Source organism: Gymnoscopelus microlampas, assembly GCF_963454915.1.
Source record: "Gymnoscopelus microlampas genome assembly, chromosome: 21".
Classification (NCBI taxonomy): domain Eukaryota; kingdom Metazoa; phylum Chordata; class Actinopteri; order Myctophiformes; family Myctophidae; genus Gymnoscopelus; species Gymnoscopelus microlampas.
This window is the reverse complement of record NC_139958.1, coordinates 40,502,563-40,525,407: the sequence shown is the minus strand read 5'-3', so window position 1 is coordinate 40,525,407 and position 22,845 is coordinate 40,502,563. Positions and strand designations below refer to the sequence as shown.

The 22,845-nt window shown below is 41.0% G+C and overlaps 2 protein-coding genes across 2 annotated transcripts in view; both read left to right on the top strand.

Moving 5' to 3' along the window:
• LOC311037997 (extracellular calcium-sensing receptor-like) overlaps positions 1 to 6,955 on the top strand; it is a gene marked incomplete at both ends in the record, with an annotated part of 37,644 nt that extends 30,689 nt beyond the window's left edge. The window contains 8 exons of the mRNA XM_084047293.1: positions 672 to 802; positions 943 to 1,216; positions 2,207 to 2,293; positions 2,496 to 2,765; positions 4,744 to 5,019; positions 5,525 to 5,752; positions 5,838 to 5,961; positions 6,042 to 6,955. Of these exons, the coding sequence (XP_083903419.1) occupies positions 672 to 802; positions 943 to 1,216; positions 2,207 to 2,293; positions 2,496 to 2,765; positions 4,744 to 5,019; positions 5,525 to 5,752; positions 5,838 to 5,961; positions 6,042 to 6,955 (2,304 nt within the window). The remainder of the gene's footprint in view (positions 1 to 671; positions 803 to 942; positions 1,217 to 2,206; positions 2,294 to 2,495; positions 2,766 to 4,743; positions 5,020 to 5,524; positions 5,753 to 5,837; positions 5,962 to 6,041) is intronic.
• Positions 6,956 to 10,365: 3,410 nt separating this feature from the next.
• LOC311037995 (extracellular calcium-sensing receptor-like) lies at positions 10,366 to 17,389 on the top strand (the record flags this gene model as incomplete). The annotated part of the gene is made up of 10 exons (XM_084047290.1): positions 10,366 to 10,470; positions 11,419 to 11,549; positions 11,990 to 12,284; positions 13,325 to 13,411; positions 13,987 to 14,256; positions 15,078 to 15,284; positions 15,387 to 15,662; positions 15,940 to 16,167; positions 16,260 to 16,383; positions 16,476 to 17,389. The coding sequence occupies 10 exons, from the start codon at positions 10,366 to 10,368 to the stop codon at positions 17,387 to 17,389; spliced, it is 2,637 nt and encodes an 878-aa protein (XP_083903416.1).
• Between the last annotated feature and the right edge of the window lie 5,456 nt (positions 17,390 to 22,845).

Below are 22,845 nucleotides of genomic sequence, written 5' to 3'. Positions count from 1 at the left end.
GTAGCCTGGTGATATGGATGAGCCAGCACACAAAACAGTATTTGGAGTTCTTTATTATCAGACTGCTCTCCAGATGTTAGAGTGGGCTAGTTTTAATTTAGATTTAGAGTTTCCAATTAAAGGTTGGTATTGATAAAAGACAAAAAAAGAGAGAAGGAATTGTCTGTGTTGACAATACTTTGCAAAGACTTTTTGGTCCTTGACCACAGGCCTGGGTCACAATTCACAGTACTTGACCACAAATCCTAAACTGAGCTTAAGTGCACAAATAGCTGTAGTGATAACTCCTCTGCTAAACAAGAATAAAAGACAACAAACATAAAATCGCATACAGTTACTTTACAAAGAACAGTACAACATTTGGTGCATTAACATGTATTTGTGGGTAGCTATTATTTTACATAAGCCCTGCCTATAACTTCTCCCTCTGCCCAGATGTGTGTTGTGAAAGATTACGTAGTGGCATAAGGTGGCACAGGGGATGGCATAGCCCTGTGTATAAAATGTAGCAATTGGACATTGGACTTGGGAAAGGAGGAGTTAGACAGAGGAGGACAGTCATGACGGCTTCTCTAGGCACACACCTGTTTTTACACCTGTACTTGTCCTTGACATGTTTTTTTTCTTTCTCTGCATTGTCTTCGCCACCTTCCTCTTCTTGTGAGTTACAGGCACAGTTTAATCTCAACAGAATGTACAAGGCCGGAGACTTTGTTCTCGGTGGCTTTTTTATCATACACTCCTTCTCTGTCTTTCCTGGGCTGTCTTTCACCTCCAAGCAACAGGACGCCACTTGCTACGGGTGAGTATCACACGTACAGAAAGCAAGAGAACAGGGAATGTTTTTTTGATCGATACCATAGGATTAGTTAATGTTGTGTATTTCTATATACAACATTACAGTGACATGTTGTGGGTTAGTTTTGACGTTGAAATGTTCAGGTACGCCCAGACCATGGCTTTTGCCATTACTGAGATAAACAGACACACCGGCCTTCTACCCAATGTGACTCTGGGATATAGTCTCTATGACACCTGTTACTCTGTTGGAGTTGGATTCCGTGCATCAATGGCATTGGTCAGTGGGAGAGGGGAGCAGTTTAAACTGGACGAGAGCTGTGTTGGGTCCCCTCCAGTGCTCGGAATTGTGGGTCCCGATACCTCAGCCCATTCCATTGCCATCTCCAGTATATTAGGTTTGTACAGAGTGCCCCTGGTAAGTTTCCTACTTGAACCTGTTTATTTTTTCTTTTACAAATCTAAAATATAATCAACAATTTATTAAGGTTGTTCTTTTTTTGTTAGAGGGTAGATGTTCAATATAGGGTGAAGAAGGGTTTCAAAAGGTCAGAGTGGAATACGTCTGTGTTTATAAGTTTGATTCTTTGCCCGCACCTGAGAGTATAATCCTGCGTCTCTGAGTCGAGCCGGTCTCAAGATAAAATGTAATACGTTTTTTTCTCTCATATAATTGGAGTGGGAAGAAGGTTAAAGGAGGAGTTCGCCCAAAAAATGACTTATTTTCTATCAATTGCACACCCTATGAAGCCTTGAATCCATGGATTCTTTTTAGTTTTTGTCGCATTCCTAAGCTAATAATTTGATTCCCGTCTCCTACCGGCTAATGTATCCGGTAGGGGACACAAAGTAGATTATTTGTGTCTCCTACCGGAAATACACACGGTCATCAAATTATTGTCTTAGGAATGCCACAAAAACAAAAATAAATCCATGAAATCAAGGCTTCATGGGGTGTGTAATTGATAGAAAATAAGTCATTTTTTGGGTGAACTCCTTTAAGCCAGTGATTCCCAAAAAGCTCAAGACCCAAAAGAGAAATTTGAAATTTGCCCAGGACCCAAACTAGTGAAAATAGCAGATCTACAAGCTCACAACGCGTCGCTTCGCGGCCGTATGTTTAAAACATATCTTCATTTGTAGTTCTCTAGTATCTTTAATGTTAGTTCAAGTGTGTGTGGGTGTGTGTGGTGGGGGCGGGGGGGGGTATTTCATCTGAAGCAGGGAGCTAAATCTACATACGTAAATGATCAGTGATTTTGAGAAGAGCACGAGTGAATCCCTCCGAGCAGTGAAGCATAGCAGAGCCTCTCCGGACTCTGCTTATCTCACATATCCTAGTTTGCAAATCAGTCAAAAATAAATGTAGTATTATTACAGAACAAATGTTTTGTGCTTTTCTTTTCAGGTAAGCTACTACGCCTTGTGCTCCTGTCTAAGTGACCGGAATAAGTTCCCATCCTTCTTCAGAACAATCCCAAGTAATGCCTTCCAGGTGAATGTCTACAGACAATACATTTGATGGTATCAAGTAGTTCATGTTCCACACACTTTAGAAACATGCGTAATTGATATTGCATATCACCTCTCATTTGCTTGTGAGTATTACTGCTGGAGCTGAAGGTCTCTGTTGACATTGATTGATTGAATACTTTTAACAAGATCAAATAACATCAAACAATTCTTTATCCAATCAGGTACGAGCCATGCTTCAGATTATGAGGCGGTTCGAGTGGACGTGGGTAGGAGTTCTGTTTACTGATGATGCCTATGGTCAGGATGCCGCCAGATCCTTCCAGTCTGACCTGGCACAGTCTGGTTTGGGTTGTCTGGCTTATTTTGAGGCTCTGCCCTGGGACAATGATCCAGCTGCACTTTGGAGGATTGTCACTGTGATGAAGACATCCACAGCTCGCGTCGTCATTGTAATTGCGTACGGGATCCATATGGTTAATCTGATGGAGGAGGTTTGTGTTATGATACGTGTTCATTTAAGGATTCATAACTATAAGGAATGAGTTGTATTGAAGTGACATTCCTTCATACATAAAAGTAGGTTGCATTTTATTCGTAAGCATCTTTTGATTTGCAATGCAATTGAATCACTTTCTTAGGTTCATCCATTTAAATGCTCAACAGTTGTTTTTGATTGAATACTTGATTAACAGTTTGCAAAACGTACAGCTATACAATATTGACCCGAGAATCCCGACACTTTTGATGAGGAATTTTTAGGTTTTCAAATAAATACACAATTATCATTTCCTGGAGTGTGCTGTACTATGTACAAATAGTATTTGCTCAACACAATCAACAGGTGATAAAGCAGAATGTGACAGGTCTGCAATGGATAGCCGATGTGTGCTGGACGACAGATCCTAATTTCCAGACCCCTCACCTCATGCCGTACCTGGGAGGCACCCTGGGTATTGCCGTCCATCGTGGAGAGATACCAGGACTCAAGGACTTCTTGTTAAAAATACATCCTGACAATGATCCTGACAAAAGCCATGAAAATAGTATAGTGAGTCTTTTGTTTTATTAGTGTTGTTGCCTATCAGGCAACCACAGTATTGTTCTTTCTCCTATTTAGTATAGTATAGTATAAAGTATAGTATTGTATTGTATTGTAGTTAATATAGCTAATACTCTCACAGTCTTTACTGCACACACAATATGTCATTATGTCAAATTAGACATCTATAGGAAAATTTGATAGTTCCCATTCAAGGGCTACCACACTTGGTAGAGATTTTCAGATTCGTTTTGGCCTATAACTTAAACCATATCTGTAGAATCATAATTTTCTGAGGCAACTCCCCATATAGACGATCTATTTCCTTCATTTTGAATTGCATTAAAAACACACTTTTAGCTACTACTTTTGTTACCCACATGATCTTTGGACAAGTAATAAAAGTGTTAAATTATGTCATATTGATGGCCTATACACATAGCATATCAAGCTGGTACAGTATGTACATGATGTTAGACATATGGTACATGAACATAGCAGCAGGTATGTCTCACTCACTCACTCACTCACTCACTCATACAGAGATCTCTATATGGGTAACATTGTCAGACAACTACCAATATCCATATATGGAGATTCATTGCCGCATGTCAGTTCGGGACAACCACTGTTCTGACAAGCTTTCGACTCGGCACACCATTCCCAGTTTGAAGTCGATAGGCTCTATTCACAGCAGCCATATTGTGAAGACATTCACAGGTGTTGCCAATGATACTGGTCAAACAGAGTCAGGGTGCTGATATTGTGCATGTTGGCTCACTGGAAACACTCTGCTAGACCAGTGTGTCTAAAGTTGGGGTCCAGGGACCCTCATGGGCTTCCAAATGGCCCCTTACGGGTGTGTAACTCTGAGAGTGTACAAATGGAACCAAATGGACCCGTAAGGGTCCATTTGGTTCCATTTGTACACTCTCAGAGTTATGGGGGTCGTGGAAACCACTGTGCTACACTAAATGGAACAGAGCCTTCATTAGTATCATTAGCAACAACTGTGAAGGAAGTGATAATATGGCTGCTGTGCACAGAGCCTATTGGTTGTACGGTGCGTGAGATATGCGGGGAAAACACTTGCACGCGCGCACAAAAAATATTGCACATTTACAGATGGATCATGTTGGGGTTATATGACGATGATGTAATTAGCTACTTGATAATATCATGAACGCAATATTCAATCAACCCAACTTTGAATCGCATGTTGCGGGACCTCTAACACTACGTATCCTTAGGGATTTCTCAGGTACTGATGGCCGCAACCGATGTCTTGCATCAGGCAGCCACATGTGCAAATTTATCAAAATTTCCCCTTTCTATTTTAGTAGCTATTTAAGCTGCAATTGCAAACTCATATCTGTGTTTAGTTTTTTCAAGATTCAGCTATTATGTAAGTCTTTATTGTGTTTTTTCAGGTGAGGCAGTTTTGGGAGAACACATTTCGGTGTAAATTTTCACCCCTTCCATCAGAGTGGGTGGAGGCTGGTGGAAGGGTGTGTACTGGACAAGAGGACCTAGGAACAGCAGCAACGACACTTCTGGATGTGTCTGACCTCAGGCTAGAGTATAATGTGTACAAGGCTGTGTATGCTCTGGCCCATGCCCTCCATGACATGTTGCAATGTGTGCCAGGAAAAGGGCCTTTCACTGGGCACAGCTGTGCCAGTTTGCGGACAATACAGCCATGGCAGGTGTGATATGAATTCACAGTTTACCTTGTTGGATTCTAATTTGAAATAATAATGAATAATAAATATGACATTGATATAAAGCATACTAGGATGATAAAAGTAGTATTCATTTTCTTATAGTGATGGGTAATCCTAACATTCTGTCAATAATTGCTTATCAGTGTTTTGGAGCAGTACCACAGTTCCATAGAATCCTTTGGGGGGATACGTACTATAGATGAGTCGATGGGACAGAAAAGGCCATGTTTTTTATGCTGGAAAAGGTTTATGTGTCCTTTTAATGTCCAGAAAATGAATACTGCCCCCTGAGCCAAAAAGGAATAGTCATTAATACATTTGGAACATGAACTAGGGTGGGACAGAATACAGTTCATTTTTGTATATTATGAAAACTGCAGGTATAAGTATAATTAATACAATCACAGTCAATGTAACTATTGTGTATATTGCATAAAGATTTTTTTTTTTAAAGTATCTTCATAATTTTGCTCTTCGTTGTTTCTAGCTTGTATATTACTTGGAAAAGATCAACTTCACCACATCATTTGGTGATCATGTATCATTTGATGAGAATGGTGATTCTTTACCAACCTACGATGTCATGAACTGGGTGTGGCTCCCTGATGGAAGCACAAAGGTTCACAATGTAGGTGTGTACAAGAAGTCAGCTTCCGCAGGTGAAGAAGTCATCATTGATGAAGACAGAATCTTCTGGAACTTTGAATACGCAAAGGTGACTTTGGCTTTTCTAAAATAGCGCATGATGTGAATTGTATTCAGTTTAGACTGAAACTGATCATTGTTACTGTCCTCTGTAGCCTCCTCGGTCAGTGTGCAGTGAGAGCTGTTCCCCTGGAACCCGTGTGGCCAGAAGGAAAGGAGAACCTGTCTGCTGCTTTGACTGCATTGCTTGTTCTGAGGGAGAGATCAGCATTGAGACTGGTAGGGTTAGATGTAGCCTTGTACAGTGGGTTATCTTTAGAATGATACTCTACTTGTCTGTCTCTTGTCCTCTTTGTTAGACTCTACAGAGTGCTCCAGTTGTCCAGAGGACTTCTGGTCCAATCCCCAGCGTGACCACTGTGTCCCTAAGAGCATGGAGTTCCTCTCCTACCATGAGGCCCTGGGTATCTCCTTGACAACCATCTCATTGTTAGGCACACTTATCTGTGCCATTGTCCTGGGAATCTTCGTCTATCATCGAAACACACCTATGGTGCGCGCCAACAACTCAGAACTCAGCTTCCTTCTCTTGCTGTCACTCAAACTATGTTTTTTGTGTTCACTTCTGTTCATTGGCCGTCCCAGGCTCTGGACTTGTCAGCTGAGGCATGCAGCATTTGGAATCAGCTTTGTCCTGTGTGTCTCGTGTATCCTGGTAAAGACTATGGTGGTGTTGGCTGTGTTCAAGGCCTCTAAGCCTGGGGCTACGGACATCCTGAAGTGGTTCGGAGCCATGCAGCAGAGAGGAACCGTTCTGGCTCTTACTTTCTTCCAGGCAATGATCTGCACAGCCTGGCTTGTGTCTGCCTCACCAACTCCTCATAAAAACACACAATACCACAGGGATAAGATAGTCTATGAGTGTGCAGTAGGATCAACAGTTGGTTTTGCAGTGTTACTAGGTTATATTGGGTTACTGGCACTCCTCAGCTTCCTCCTAGCATTCATGGCAAGGAATCTTCCAGACAACTTCAATGAAGCCAAGTTAATAACTTTCAGCATGTTGATCTTCTGTGCCGTGTGGATAGCCTTCATCCCAGCATATATCAGCTCTCCAGGCAAATATGCAAATGTAGTGGAGGTATTTGCTATTTTAGCATCTAGTTTTGGCATTTTGGTGGCACTATTTGGACCAAAGTGTTATATAATTATTTTAAAACCTGAGAGAAACACTAAGAAGTCCATAATGGGTCGAGACACCACCAAGACATGAGCAGAAATTAAATGTCAAAACAGTTTCTCTGTATTGTATAACAATACTGTATGAGAATTGGGACAAAACCTTTGTTTTTTTAATGTTAATTGCTCTTTAAATTATGCCGGGAAATAATATTTTAAAAGATCAAAGTGTTGACTATTAAACCATGTAATGGGCCAACCTCCCAATGTTTTTATTTATTTATTTAGTCAACTCCATAAGATATATCTGACGGAGTTGACATCTTACGGAGACTTACGGAGTTGACAAAATGCTCAGTTCTCTTAATTACACATTTTTCTGATAGCATTATTATTTAATAGCTTCAGCAGCTTTTTTGCCTTTTTTAAACCAAGGAAGGTTTTGAAAGGAAATCCGTCCGTTCTCTAGATATATTGACATGACACTCACGCTCACTCACGCACCGGAAGTTTGATGAAACACATGACCTTTGTCATATAATCGGTTCAGGAATATAAAAGAAGACATATAACAGGTTGTTTTCTGCTGTGTTGCTTTTCAATGTGTACACTGTATCATTTTATAGAGGTATCTACAGTATAGGGCACAAAGTATGTTTCTGAATGGCCAAAGTATCACGAGACTGTCCACCATTTCCGGTCTGGCAGCCAAATCTCGCGATATCCCCGAGACAGAAACGATACCTGCCGCTGTTTAGATGCCTCAATAAAATGATGTGCTTTGCACATCGAAAAGCAAGTGATTAGAAAACCTGTGATATGTCTTCTTTTATATTCCTGAACCGATTATATGACAAAGGTCGCAATCGTTCAGAAATAATGTTTGTTCATGAGCTGGTGCAGCCTGCTCCATCCACTGCAATGTATTTCATCAAACTTCCGGTGCGAGGTTTGCCACCCATGAGTGTCATCTAGACGGACAGAATGTCTTTTCCTTTCAAAACTTTCCTTGTTTTAAACCAGGAAGTGAGACATGGGACCTTAGGATATAGCTAAGCCTGCTTGTGCCTGATTAAATTATGTTTTTGCAGAAAGCTGACAGAGTTGACCAAGATCTTGGACACAACTTTAAAGGGCCAACATTTTTACCAAAAATATATTACAAAACAAAGATGATAAAAAAATAAATTCTTACCCATATTGTATGTTATCAATACACATGGTTAAGTTTTTGTATAATGCTTTTAACAAAAACAAATTTGTTTGAAGTTGTGAATCCTTGTCTGAGACAAGGGTGTTTTCTGGTGCAAGTTTAAAAACAAAAAAGGAAACCAGACCAAAACATTGTATGAATCATATGTAATGCATATACATATAAATGCTTTAAGAATATGTTTTCACCCAACATGTTTTTTTTATCAGTGTGTTAATAGGTAGTTATTGAAATGTTTTGGTAGGACATGTCTCCGGCCCCGGTCCGAGATGATTAACCAATTAATACCCTATCATTTTCTGTGGCATGTATTGTAAATTATAAAAATGTATATATTGAGGGGGTCTGGTGGCTGTGAGCGATGTTTCCCTGCCATGGTTTGGGTCCACTTGTATAGGAAAGATCATTACAAATCAATAAAGAAGTGTATTCTGAGTGATCTCCTTTATCATTATGATCAAACACTTCTATCCTGATGGGAGTGGTCTCTTCCAGGACGACAATGCCCCTTTCCACAGGGCATGAGAGGTCGCTGACATATTCTATCAACAAAGCTGTGCAATTATAATCCAATTATAATTCAAATATAGGCATCTATCAAACATACATTTTCTTGATTAGGCTATATTGTACATGTCACATCATTGTAGCGCGAATAGATCTTTATCTTTACCTATATAAAGGTATTAAACTTAGATCAGCTGATTTAGTATTGACCCATGTGGTAATGAATGTTATTGAATAGTGCTATTTTTAAACCTTGCAGCCTGATGGCCTGTTGACATGTATCTTATGCCCGGGTTAATTCATCAATTTAGTTTGTGTGTTTGTGGAGCTGCCTGTGAGATTATGACACGCAGCTAAGGGACTGTCATTTGGTCATTTGGGAGCGGAGCTTGCTGCAGGAACACGTCTGGTGAGATGAAGATGCCTTAGGCGTCACTCTTGTTTTCCGTCACGCCTCAGCCACTCTAACTAGCTAACAGCAATCCTAATCCTCCACTCTCCCATGGTGTCTGTCTCAGTTCCCACTGGAACCTGTCTGTCAGACCTGTTGCATCCTGGTCTCTTAAAATGTTTCTATTTGAGAATTTAGGGCCTATCCCAGAGACTGTCACGCACGTGCGTGCGTTACTACGCTTGTTAGGGCCAGATATCCCCACAAGTATTATATAATATATGTAAATAGATATTGTGAGAACAATTGTCCTGGTGATACTGATACTGACCATGATACTGACATGATACTGACCAGATACTGACCATGCTATTGAGATGATACTGACCATGATACTGACCATGTGTCACGATTTACAAAACTGGCAGACCCAAATGCAGACACGACACTTAAAGATAGTCCAAGGGTTTTTATTGAACAAAAGAGGAAGGTGTTGTCGTCTGGAGTGAAGGTGGTAGGCAGGCTGAGGTGAAGGCAACAGGTGAGCAGGTAGGCAGGCAAGCAGGCAGGCAACTGAAGAAGAGGAAAACAGGAGTGAGTCCTAAAACCAAAAACACTGGGAGCAAAAACAAGGACTCAGTAGAGCTAGAGTGCTAGAATGCTAGAATGCTAGGAAGCTACAATGCACTCAAAATACACAGAAATAACTGGCTAGAAGCGTTACCGCACAGAGACTGAGAAAACGATCTGGCAACGCGTCGGCAGAAGACCAGGGCTTTTATAGAGTGGAGGTTGATGAGCAGATGGCAGGCAGGTGAGTGAGATGAGATGACCAGAGCCAGGTGCGTCAATCTGGGAAGCCAGGAAGCCTACGCCCCCACATGCCCAAACACATAGACACTGGCAGAGACCATGATACTGACCATGATACTGACCATGATACTGACCATGATACTGACATGATACTGACCATGATACTGATACTGACCATGATACTGACATGATACTGACCATGATACTGACCATGATACTGACATGATACTGACCATGATACTGATATTGATTATTACGATATAACACTTTTCTCAACAAAATGAGCCGTTATTAGATCATGAACTGTCAATACGTTATGAGCGGATAAGTAAGGTTCTTAATGTAACATGACATAATTACATTACGCATACATCCGTTATTACATTATTTCACAGCCTTTAAATCCAGTCCTATAGATTGCGCTGATCAGAGCGATGGTCACGGATTATGGCCATTTGAAATGTTAGACACTGCTGCAGTGCTTCATACAGTATGTGTAAAATGTAGACTTTTTGGTGTGGCTATTGTCATGGCAGACCCCTGAACAGCATGTGTGCCATGTCTGGTGTGGATTGGATTAATGGTGTGCCAGAGGCCGATGGGGGCCCCTGACGTGGCCCCTGGCAGTACTATTCACATGACCTCTACCTGGACAGTGTTTGTGGCATGTTTGGTGCGGATTGAGGTAACATTGTGCCTGTGGCCTCCTGTGGACCATGGCGAGGCCCTCTGGTGTGACCATTGTCTTGGCAGACCCCTGAACAATGTTTGTGTCAAGTTTGGTGCAGATTGGAGCAACGGTGCACCTTTGGCCCCGGGGTGACCCGGATGTGGCCCCTGTGGCTCTCTACCCTCTAGCCCAGAGGTCTTCAACAGGGGGTCCAGGACCCCTAGGGGGTCCTCAGAGTTACTACAGGGGGTCCGCCGAATCTTTGTGTGTGATTTTGACATCAACCACTTCAACCAAGCATCCCTATTCTGAGGAGAAAGTTAGCCAAAAATAGCAGATCTACAAGCACACAACGCTTAAAGTCTGTAAATACACATTAATATGAATCCACCATGATAGTGCTGTCAAACAAGTCTATGAGGCTGCCTATGAAATCTACGGGGAAAAAATATATTTTATACAATATATAATGGGGGTCCCTGCTTTATCATTCTCTCAGCCAAGGGGTCCTTGGCCTGAAAATGTCAATGTAGGATTTAGGTTATTTCATTATGAACGTCATTAAATTATGAGCCGTTATTACATTATGAGTTGCTACAGTTTTCAATAAATAATCCTTATACAGATGAGGCACATTACAGGTGTGCCCCCCCCCCCAGCATTATTTTATTATGTTTTCTGTGACGGGATTGCTAACGTTTATTAAGCCCTGCCTCTGCTTCTGCCTCTTGTCACAGATGTGTGTGTTGTGGAAGATTACGTAGTGGCATAATGTGGCACAGGGGATGGCACTTCACCGTGTATAAAATGTAGCAACTGGACAAAGGATTTGGGAAAGGGGTTAGACAGAGGAGGACAGTCATGAGGGCTTCTAAAGACATACACCTGCTGTACTTGACCTTGATGTTGTTCTCTTCATTCTCTGCTTTGTCTTCCTCGCCTTCCTCTCCTTGTGAGTTACAGGCACAGTTTAATATCAACAGAATTTATAAGGCTGGAGACTTTGTTCTGGGTGGCCTGTTTTATATCCACTTCTCCTCTGTCTTCCCTGAGCTGTCTTTCACCTCTAAGCCACAGGACCCCACTTGCTTTACGTGAGTATCACAAAAACAACAGCAAGCAATAGGCTCTATGCACAGCAGCCATATTATCACTTCCTTCCCAGGTGTTACCAATGATACTAATGAAGGCTCTGTTCCATTTAGTGTAGCACAGTGGTTTCCACGACCCCCATAACTCTGAGAGTTACACACCTATAAGGGGCCATTTGGAAGCCCATGAGGGTCCCTGGACCCCAACTGTAGACCCACTGGTGTAGCAGAGTGTTTCCAGTGGGCCAACATGCACAATATCAGCACCCTGACTCTGTTTGACCAGAATGGAACAGAGCCTTCATTAGTATCATTGGTAACACCTGTGAATGTCTTCATAATATGGTTGCTGTGAATAGAGCCTATAGAACAGGTAACTTGTTTTGACAGATAGTACCAGAGGATTATTTGATACATGGTTTCAGTAACATTGTGTGTGTTAGATTTGACATTGAAGGGTTCAGGATGGCCCAGACCATGGCTTTTGCCATTACTGAGATCAACAGAAACCCCAGCCTACTACCCAATGTGACTCTGGGATATAGTCTCTATGATAACTGTATCACACTTGGAGTTGGATTCCGCGCAGCATTGTCATTGGTCAGTGGGAGAGAGGAGCAGATTCAATTGAATGAGGGCTGTGTTGGGTCCCCTCCGGTGCTCGGAATTGTGGGCGATGATTCCACAACCAGTTCTATTGCTATCTCTAGTGTATTAGGTTTGTACAGAGTGCCCCTGGTAAGTTTCCTATTTGAACCCTGTTTTGCCATTGCCAATAGTTTTTTTTTTTAAATTTTGATGATTTGGTTATTTACAAATCTAACATGATAAATAAGGTAGCTGTCCTTTTTACAGCTTGAAAGACATAGGACATTTTTACTACCTTTGCACTTTTACCTTCGCGCTAGGTATACTCTTAGTTGCTTGTTTTAGAAGAGATCAGAATGCACTTAAGACTTCTGGTGATTAGTAGTTTCGTTCCCTACCTATGTTGAATGCACTTATTGTAAGTCGCTTTGGATAAAAGCGTCTGCTAAATGACTGTAATGTAATATAATGTAATGTAATGTAATGTACTCTACAGGCAGAGCATGTGAGCATAGAGCACAGATTTTGTATGTAGTGTGAAGCAGGGTCTTTTTTTGTTTTTGTTTAGTTTTTAGGTCAGAGCCCAATGCATGTGTTAGAAGTTTGATTCTTTACCTACCGTCTTTTTTGTACAATATAAAAGTACATTATTAAAAGTAAAATATTTGGTGTGATATTCAGAATTTTAAATGAATTATTACATTGTAACATGACGCACACGATTTCTTAGGGTGAAAAGTCAATCAAAGGTTAAAATTCGGGGGACTTGTTATTATTGCTTGTCTTATGAAAAAGCCATGTTCACATCTCTTAGTCAAATGTATAGCCTAGTAATTAATTATGGGTTAAAACTGATGTTGTGTGACAGTGTCACTGTCCATGGTGCTTAACGATACACAGGAGTATTGAATCGTTGTGATTATGGGGTAGGGCACAGTGTTTGTGTTTAAGGTTTGCCCTCCAATTGGTTTCTAAAATGTTTTACCAGATGACAGAGGCTGCCAATGCATGTTTGAAGCTAAATACTGCACACAGTACACAGAACTGTTTTTTTGTTTTTGTTTAGTTTTTCCTTTACTTTTCATTCTGTTTGTCTTCCTCCCCCCTCGACTCACATGCCCTGCTTGTAGGGGAAATTGTCAACAGCAAATGTATTGATCTACAAAAGAGATGTTTTATGCCCTTTTCAGGTTAGTTACTATGCCACCTGCGCCTGTCTAAGTGACCGGAATAAGTTCCCATCCTTCTTTAGAACGATCCCAAGTGACGTCTTCCAGGTGAATTTCTACAGACAATTTCATTTGTTGATATCAAGTAGTACATGTTCCACACATTTAACAAAAATATTCCTCTAGTGCAGGGGTCGGCAACCTTTTTGACACGTTTCTATTCCCTTGATAGTCATCGTGCCATATCAACATACATTACATTTAATTGACACCACATCATTGTTTTCTTCTTTATGAAAATTGTCTTTCACATCAGGATCATTAAACTCAGACCAATAACCCACCTATATCCCAGACTCCCTCCCCAGTCAGAGTTAGGAGTTTGAATGAATGCAAGAATTATGTGCAGGATGGGACTTAATTTAATTGACTACATTTTTTAAAACATTTTTTTAACATTCTATTGTATTTTAAACTCTCTCTCACACAATGCCAGTGTGCCATTGATTACCCTCCCCTGTGCCACTGTTGCCTACCCCTGCTCTAGGGAGTGTAATCGATCACCTCTCATGTGCTTGTGTGTATTACTACTGGAGCTGAAGGTCTATGCTGACAGCATCAAAAGATAATGATTAGACCTTTCATTGTGGAATCTCATATCCCTCCATTCCTTATCCAAACAGGTAGGAGCTATGCTACAGCTTATGAGGCGGTTCGAGTGGACTTGGGTAGGAGTGCTTTTTATTGATAATGACTATGGCCACAATGCTGCCCGAAACTTCCAGTCTGACCTGGATCAGTCTGGTTTGGGTTGTCTGGCTTATTCACAGGCTCTGCCATGGGACCATGACCCAGCTGAACTTCAGAGGATTGTCACTGTGATCAAGAAGTCCACAGCTCGTGTGGTCATTGCATTTGGCTATGGGAGCTATATGGTTAATCTCATGGAGGAGGTTTGTGTTACGATGCTAATTTAGGAATATATCGTCGCCGTCGGGCATAAACCAGCTAACTCAATTTTAATTTTAATTTTATTTTTTAATCAGTGCTATTGAACACCTTTTATGTCTGTGTGTGGGTTTTTAAATCTACAATTTAATGGTCAAAAACCTCCTAACTCCACTTGAGCTGTGTTAGGGTAAAGTGGTGATAATATAAGGCCATTTTCAAATATCTGACCATGTACAAGGTCACCGTACCAACTTTCACGAGGCAGCATTATTGAGAGAGACATAATATATATAGCTAAACTTACATTTCAGAAGTGAGCATGACAGGTCTTCATTACCGTAAAAGGTGAGGTCAACTATTCTCTGGTATCAGTTTGTGGAGATCGTTACCAGTTAAGTCTATCTTGTTCATTGTACTGTGCAGGTACTTCATATTAGTTTTAACTTTGAGAAACAAATGGTGCAGTAAACTCATTCAATAGCCTGTTCTTTTTATATTCACAGCCAGGTAATTTCGGTTGTTGAAAGATATAGTGCTGAAAGCTGCATATCTTGGACTAATTAGGTCCAGAGTTATCCAATCTGCAAGTGATATCGTGCTCAAATTGTAATTTCAGTGAGTCGATCAGTCCATTCAGATGGTCTCGACTCTCTTGACGAACAGATTTCAGAAGCATACCGCGGGCAATGTATGTATGTGTGTGTGTGTGTGTGTGTGTGTGTGTGTGTGTGTGTGTGTGTGTGTGTGTGTGTGTGTGTGTGTGTGTGTGTGTGTGTGTGTGTGTGTGTGTGTGTGTATGTTTGTGTGTTTATATGATAAACAGGTGGTAAAGCAGAATGTGACGGGTCTGCAATGGATAGCCAGTGATGGTTGGACATCACATTCTATCCTACAATCTCCTCACTTCATGCCGTACCTGAGAGGCACCCTGGGTGTTGCCATCCGTCGTGGAGAGATACCAGGTCTCAAGGACTTCTTGTTAAAAATACATCCTGACAATGATCCTGACAACAGCCATGAAAATACCTTGGTGAGTCTTTTATTTAGTTGTGTATTCATGCTGCAATTTCTAAGTGACTTCCAAAATATATTGTATTAATTAATGTATTAAGTCTTCGTTGTGTTTTTTCAGGTGAGGCAGTTTTGGGAGCACACATTTCAGTGTAAATTTGCACCCCTTCCGTCAGAGTGGGTGGAGGCTGGTGGAAGGGTGTGTACTGGCCAAGAGGACCTAGGAAGAGCAGAAACTACACTTCTGGATGTGTCTGACCTCAGACCTGAATATAATGTGTACAAGGCCGTGTATGCTCTGGCCCATGCCCTCCATGACATGTTGCAGTGTGTGCCAGGAAGAGGGCCTTTCACTGGGCACAGCTGTGCCAGTTTGCAGACAATACAGCCATGGCAGGTGTTATATTAATTGACAGTTTACCTGTTAATATTTCTATTAAAATTTTGAATAAATAAAACAAATGAAAAATGGACGTAGTAGGATGATGTATAAGGATGGTGATGTAAATGATAGTAATTTGTGCCCCTCAGGCAAAGGTGGCCCGGGACTGTGTAGTAAATACTGCGTAAGGGTGTAGTTAGTTAATACAACAACAGTCAATCTCAATTTAACTATTGTGCAGATTCTTTTTTTTAAGTCTCTTGATTTTCATAATTTTACTCACCATGTCTAGCTTGTGTATTACCTAGAAAAGGCCAACTTCACCACGTCATTTGGTGATCACGTGTCATTTGATGAAAATGGTGATCCTCTACCAATCTATGATGTCATGAACTGGGTGTGGCTCCCTGATGGAAGCACAAAGGTTCACAATGTAGGTGTGTACAAGAAGTCAGCTTCCGGAGGTGAAGAACTCATACTTGATGAAGACAAAATCTTCTGGAACTTTGAATCCACAAAGGTGACTGACTGTAATTCTAAAATAGCTGATATCAACCTCACGATGTGAATGTAATTTAGACTGAAACTGATCATTGTTACTTACCTCTGCAGCCTCCTCGGTCAGTGTGCAGTGAGAGCTGTTCCCCTGGAACCCGTGTGGCCAGAAGGAAAGGAGAACCTGTCTGCTGCTTTGACTGCATCGCTTGCTCTGAGGGAGAGATCAGCAATGACACTGGTAGGTTACATTACGTAGCTATGTGCGCAGTAGGTTATCCTTTACAATTATACTATACATGTCTTCCCCTTTAATCTTGCCCTCTTTGTTAGACTCTACAAAGTGCACAAGTTGTCCAGAGGACTTCTGGTCCAATCCCCAGCGTGACCACTGTGTCCCTAAGAGCATGGAGTTCCTCTCCTACCATGAGGCCCTGGGTATCTCCTTGACAACCATCACATTGCTAGGCACACTTACCTGTGCCATTGTCCTGGGAATCTTCATATATCATCGTAACACACCCATGGTACGTGCCAACAACTCAGAACTCAGCTTCCAACTTTTGCTTTCACTCAAACTATGTTTCTTGTGTTCACTTCTCTTCATTGGCCGTCCTGGGCTCTGGACTTGTCAGCTGAGGCATGCAGCATTTGGAATCAGCTTTGTGCTGTGTGTCTCGTGCATCCTGGTAAAGACCATGGTGGTGTTGGCTGTGTTCAAGGCCGCCAGGCCTGGAGGAGCAGACATCCTGAAGTGGTTCGGTGCCATGCAGCAGAGAGGAACAGTTCTGGTTCTTACTTTCGTCCAGGCAATGATCTGCACAGCCTGGCTTGTGTCTGCCTCACCAACTCCTCATAAAAACACACAATACCACAGTGATAAGATAATCTATGAGTGTAATGTGGGATCAACAGTTGGTTTTGCAGTGTTGTTAGGTTATATTGGTTTACTGGCACTCCTCAGCTTCCTCCTAGCATTCATGGCAAGGAATCTTCCAGACAACTTCAATGAAGCCAAGTTAATCACTTTCAGCATGTTGATCTTCTGTGCCGTGTGGATAGCCTTCATCCCAGCATATATCAGCTCTCCAGGCAAATATGCAGATGTAGTGGAGGTATTTGCCATTTTAGCATCTAGTTTTGGCATTTTAGTGGCATTGTTTGGGCCAAAGTGTTATATAATCATTTTGAAACCTGAGAGAAACACTAAGAAGTCCATTATGGGTCGAGGCACCACCAAGACTTAAGCAGAAATTAAAAGCCAAAACTGTTTCTCTGTATTTTATAACAATATATGTGTATATTGATATGTTTGATTGCTGGTAATCTTGTCTCTTAAAGAAAAACATTTGAAGCTCTACTTTTCGTACAATTCTTTAGCAATATGCACAAAACTTTCTACGCACAATCTATGGACCACTACCTGCTCGTATAGTGTCACTGTTGGCAGGTCCATTGCTCCTAACATTATCAGAATGGCTGGGCAGCTGCTAAATCCTCTGATCTCTGATGACCATAACATTCTCCTCTTCAATACCTTCGGTTTACCCCCCAACTTGGAAGCAAGCACCAGGAGGTTGTTTGTTTATAATTATTCACAACGTGGTCACTGGTCGTTAGTTTGAGTCCTGGCGGGGTCTATTACTTTTTTTTTCTTTTTCCTCGGTAGCTTTCACTGTTTTAAAATACTTGCTTAAATATGCACACTTTGCAGCTTTTGCACAGATAGCTCTTGTATCCTCTTATATGTTGTTGAGCTGCTGATTATTTTCTTTCCGACTTGTATTCCACCAGCAACACATGATTGAATTCACTGCTCGTTGACGTTCACAAGAACGCGGCCATGGCCGCCTCGTCCAAAGAAAAACACTCGCCACAAAACACACTCGCCCCGGGTATATCTGGCGGCCTCGGTCGGCGAAAAACATAGGGGCGAGTGTGTTTTGAGGCGAGTGTTTTAATTGGGGCCGCCGGCCGCGTTTCTCCTCTTGAGTCTCGACAGACACACGCACACACACACACACACACACACACACACACACACACACACACACACACACACACACACACACACACACACACACACACACACACACACACACACACACACACACACACTCGGCCCGCCCCCTGATGACAGGCTCCACTGCTCCGCTGCGCTGCGCACAGCCAGTTAATTGATAAAATCAAGATTTTAAACGCATATTTGAAAACTGGAGCCTATCAATCAAAATGCGGGACAGCGTCTCAATTTGCGGGACGCTTGAAAAGTCACTGAAATGCGGGACTGTCCCGCACAAAACGGGACATATGGTCACCCTAGTCACTGCCCGCCCCTGCCGGTTCTTTGAATTTTTATTTTTAAATAGGCTCTGTCATGATTAATTGACCACATACAGTATATGAAGTTAAACAACTACATTCTATCCAAACAATATCTTAAAAGTAAATTCCGTGCCTCAAAAAAGAAGTTTGAGAGCGTTTTAAAACCGAAAGTAAGAAGTAAAGACAACGCACAAAAAACAATGGCTGCCGTTCGTGTTTTGTCAGCTGCACTCAGGCTGCACTCGGCTCCATTCGGGCTCATTCGAACTCGCCACCTGATTGGCCAACTTTCGCTGTCAATCACAGAACAATGAGCGACGACGCTGATAGGCTCGTCCATTTGGTGAACGGGCTAGAAACGCCCAGACAAGCCTTCAGGCCAGACCCCTTCCTGAAATCAAATGGAAATGAGATTTTCCGGAGGGAGGGGCTTTACCAGGCTAACCTATGGCTGGGACCATGGTATTCATTGAGATGTTAATTATAAATTATATAAGTAACAGAATAATAAACATTTCATATATTTTCAGTCCAGAAATTTTGCCTACATTTTAACTGATGGGTGGGGGCAGTAAGGGACCTGAATATTGAATACAAAAAAATTAAAGAAAGAAAACATTATGACTCACTAGCACAGATTCATGAACCACAGATGACTTGAGCACAGTCCATAATGCTCTTCTGTATTTTACAGTGGAACCATTGATAAGAATGCTTCTCGTTTGGTATAGCTACACCAAATGATCACCTTTTGATTGTTGTTTGTGATTAATAATGACACCTAGCTAGAGTCTGATGTTCTGATATATAACTGTAGATGATGTTTAATCTCAAACTAGTGAAAATAGCTGATCCACAAGCTCACAACACATCGCTGTGCACCGTGTTGTGAGCTATTTTTTTTATTTCATTCATGGGCGTTATTTATTTATACATTTTTATGCATGAAATACTTTAGAAAAATGTTGGAATTGTTTTTAATTGATGAAAAGTTATTTTGTTTACACTTTTTAAATTATTTTTAAATATATATTAAAAAGCCATTTAAAATGTAAAAATCACACCCAGTGTGAAGTGGGCGGTGTGTGGTCATCACAACATGACTCACTTAAAAAAAACATAAATGTGTTTTTTTAAGTCCATACTGCTATTCATAGGGCTGCACATGTGTCATGTGTTTCGCTAGCCAATCACAGTCCTGAATTTGCAAAGTCAGCCAATCACATTACAGCTAGTGGTGATGACACTAGCTGTAATGTGATTGGCTGACTTTGCAAAAGTATAGATTTGCATTGACTGTGGAAGGGTTAGGTTAGACTATTGGCCAATCAGGGTGCAGGATTGGTCAGTGTCCAAACCTCACTTATAGACTCCTGTGTATCTAATTTCTATAAATTATCCATCCATCTGTTGGTGAGGTGTCAGTGAGCTCCTTCAGTGGCTTTTGAAAGAGATCCATATAGGCATTAAAGGTGCAGTAAATGATATATTTTTGTTAAAGCTGCATCTATGTAACTTTCCTGTCCTACCCCGGATTTGAACCCGGTTTCCTGCGTACATGCTGATTCTTTTTTTGACCATTGAGCTATTAGAGGCTGCCTGCTTTCTCAGGGGATGAATAGGCTCTATGCATAGCAGCCATATTGGAAAGAAATTGGGCCTTCACAGGTGTTACCAATGATACTAATGAAGGCTCTGTTCCATTCTGGTCAGGGTGCTGATATTGTGCATGTTGGCTCACTAGAAACACTCCATTTTGGTTCCCAAATGGCCCCTTATGGTGGGTGTGTAACTCTGAGAGTGTACAAATGGAACCAAATGGACCCGTAAGGGTCCATTTGGTTCCATTTGTACACTCTCAGAGTTATGGGGGGTCCTTGAAAATAAGACAACCACTATGCCACACTAAATGGAACAGAGCCTTAATTAGTATCATTGGTAACACCTGTGAAGGAAGTGTAGCACCCCGGTACCGTGTTCAAAGGAATAAACGGGGCGCTTGAGTTCGTTACCTTTTACTTTTAAACCCTGTATTTATATTATAAACCACAAGGCTGATGAACTTGAAAGTAGACCTATTTGAAATAATTCTCTCAGACAACACTTTAAATGTAAATCAAATTTACTAGGGTTGTTAGTTTAACACAATGTGTTTTACCCTTTTTTAAAGTTTATAAGAAATAAAAACATGAAATAGACATACAACAAATATACAATGGTACAGCAGATAAACCTTTGTTTAGAATAGACCAGTAGGCCTTAGGCCTTTTAAACCTGATTAAATCAAATGAACTCTACCTATTGTAGTTTCTTAATTACTGTTACACTTTAGGGTCAAAATCTCACTTGACCGCTTAAATCAAAAATCAAAAACCCAACTCTCCAAATGTCCTCTAAGTTTCTTGGCAAAATGCAAAATCCCTATTACCTTGCTTCAACCAAAAACATAGGCTATCACTATTCCTAAATAGCAGATACAGTATACCTTAATACACTTAAACACACAGTGGGCCCACACACGTGCACGCACACATACACACAACAAAAAAGTTGCAGGCCTGATCGTGGTGATGGTGGAGCAATGGGTCGATGGGTGATGTGGCCCTCGGTCCTCTGTCCTTGTTGACACACGAGCGCACAAAAGTCATTAACTCACAGTTCTTGTTCAGTTCTGGAGACTAGTTTGTGAGGTGAAAATGTTTGTGAGGTGAAGCGAACAGCAGGAATCCTCGTTAGGAATCCACTCCAAACTGTCCTTAAAAATCAGCCCTGGTGTCCTCGTGTTGAGCGACTAACTGAATTTTTCCCTCAGCATAAACACACTTTTAACTCTCACTTACGACTGTTTTTAACTCACTATTGCCATACAAAACAGAAAATAATTAGGCACTGGGCCTCAGAACAGCAGCAGCTCCAACTTGGCTTCTTCTATAGTCCCACCTGTGTCAGGCTAAACACTCAGGTCATACAGGTGATACTGTCCAGCAATCATCCCCTCTCCCCACTCTTACAATTGAGAAGTCCCCAATCAGCACACACCACTTGAGCATACATCACACAGAATGAAAAACATCAGAGACAAACACATCAATTACCTCGTTAACTACAACTAGTTTACTCCTTGCTCAGTAAACCCAGCAGCACTGGCACACCTGTTTTACATGACTACTCGTTATTGGGTTTTTTCCACTGTCTCTCCAATGAATTTCACCTTTTAACACACCATGACATGCACTTTTAACATAAGTCTTTTACCAAAACCTATTTATTTAGAGATCTCTTTATGACGGACAACTATTTATTAAAGGCATACATTTTTAACTTAGTCAACTGTTTTAGAATGACTTAAACTAAATGTATTAGAATAGGGATAAGGGCATGAACTAATCACTGGGCTGCAGAAGTAAGGAAGGGGCCCAATTCATTCCCAATATGGCTGCTGTGCATAGAGTCTATTGAATCTTGACCATCAGGTCAAAATCTATGTCAGCTCCTGTGTCTAGGTGAGACATGACCTTTGACACGATCTAAATGTCTCAGTAGAAGAGCAGGGAGACAATGCAACCACCCCAATTGTATATAAGTTATATTGTATTAACATATTCCTCCATACAGATAGGAAAAAATAACATTTTATGAATTCAAAAATGACATAGTGCCGCTTTATTATAAGTGGTGTTACATAGCTAATCATTGCTATAGTGTTTGCTGTTTGTTCAGGACCAGGGTCCCCCCGTCTCTCCAAATCTTTAGTAAATTGAGGTCGGGATTTTCAGGTCGGGATACCAATTTTATCCAATCAGGAAAGATAACTCAAACATGATAAAGATTACACAAGTGGAAGCGATGACACAAATAAATGAGCAAATTGGAAGTAGAACACTTTCAAATTGAAGCTTAGAAATGCTATAATCAATGATTATAATGAATTAATGAATGAATTAATTGGTTCACTTATTCATGTTATTTATTTAAAATGTTTAGTTTTATTATGCTGGAAAAGCATAAAGGCCAAGGATAAGGCCTCCCTTTACACATGATGTGTTTATAGTAGGTAACTTTCATGCATAACATTAAGCTATAAATGTCTTTGACTCCATACAATACAATGGATGTACCAATATTTGCATTGTCAAGTGTTTTGCTTTGACTAAATACCGTATACTGCAGGTTTTCATTCGGTGGCTCTTCAGTGGATAATATTCATAGTTTCTCCAATCAACCAGGGGCATAACTACCGTGGCGCAGCTGTAAATCTGCTATTTTCAAACATTTGAGTACTTTTACTTTTGGTACTTTAAGTACATTTTGATGCCAATACTTTTGTACTTTTACTGAAGTAAATTTTGAATTCTGGACTTACTTGTAACACAGAGTA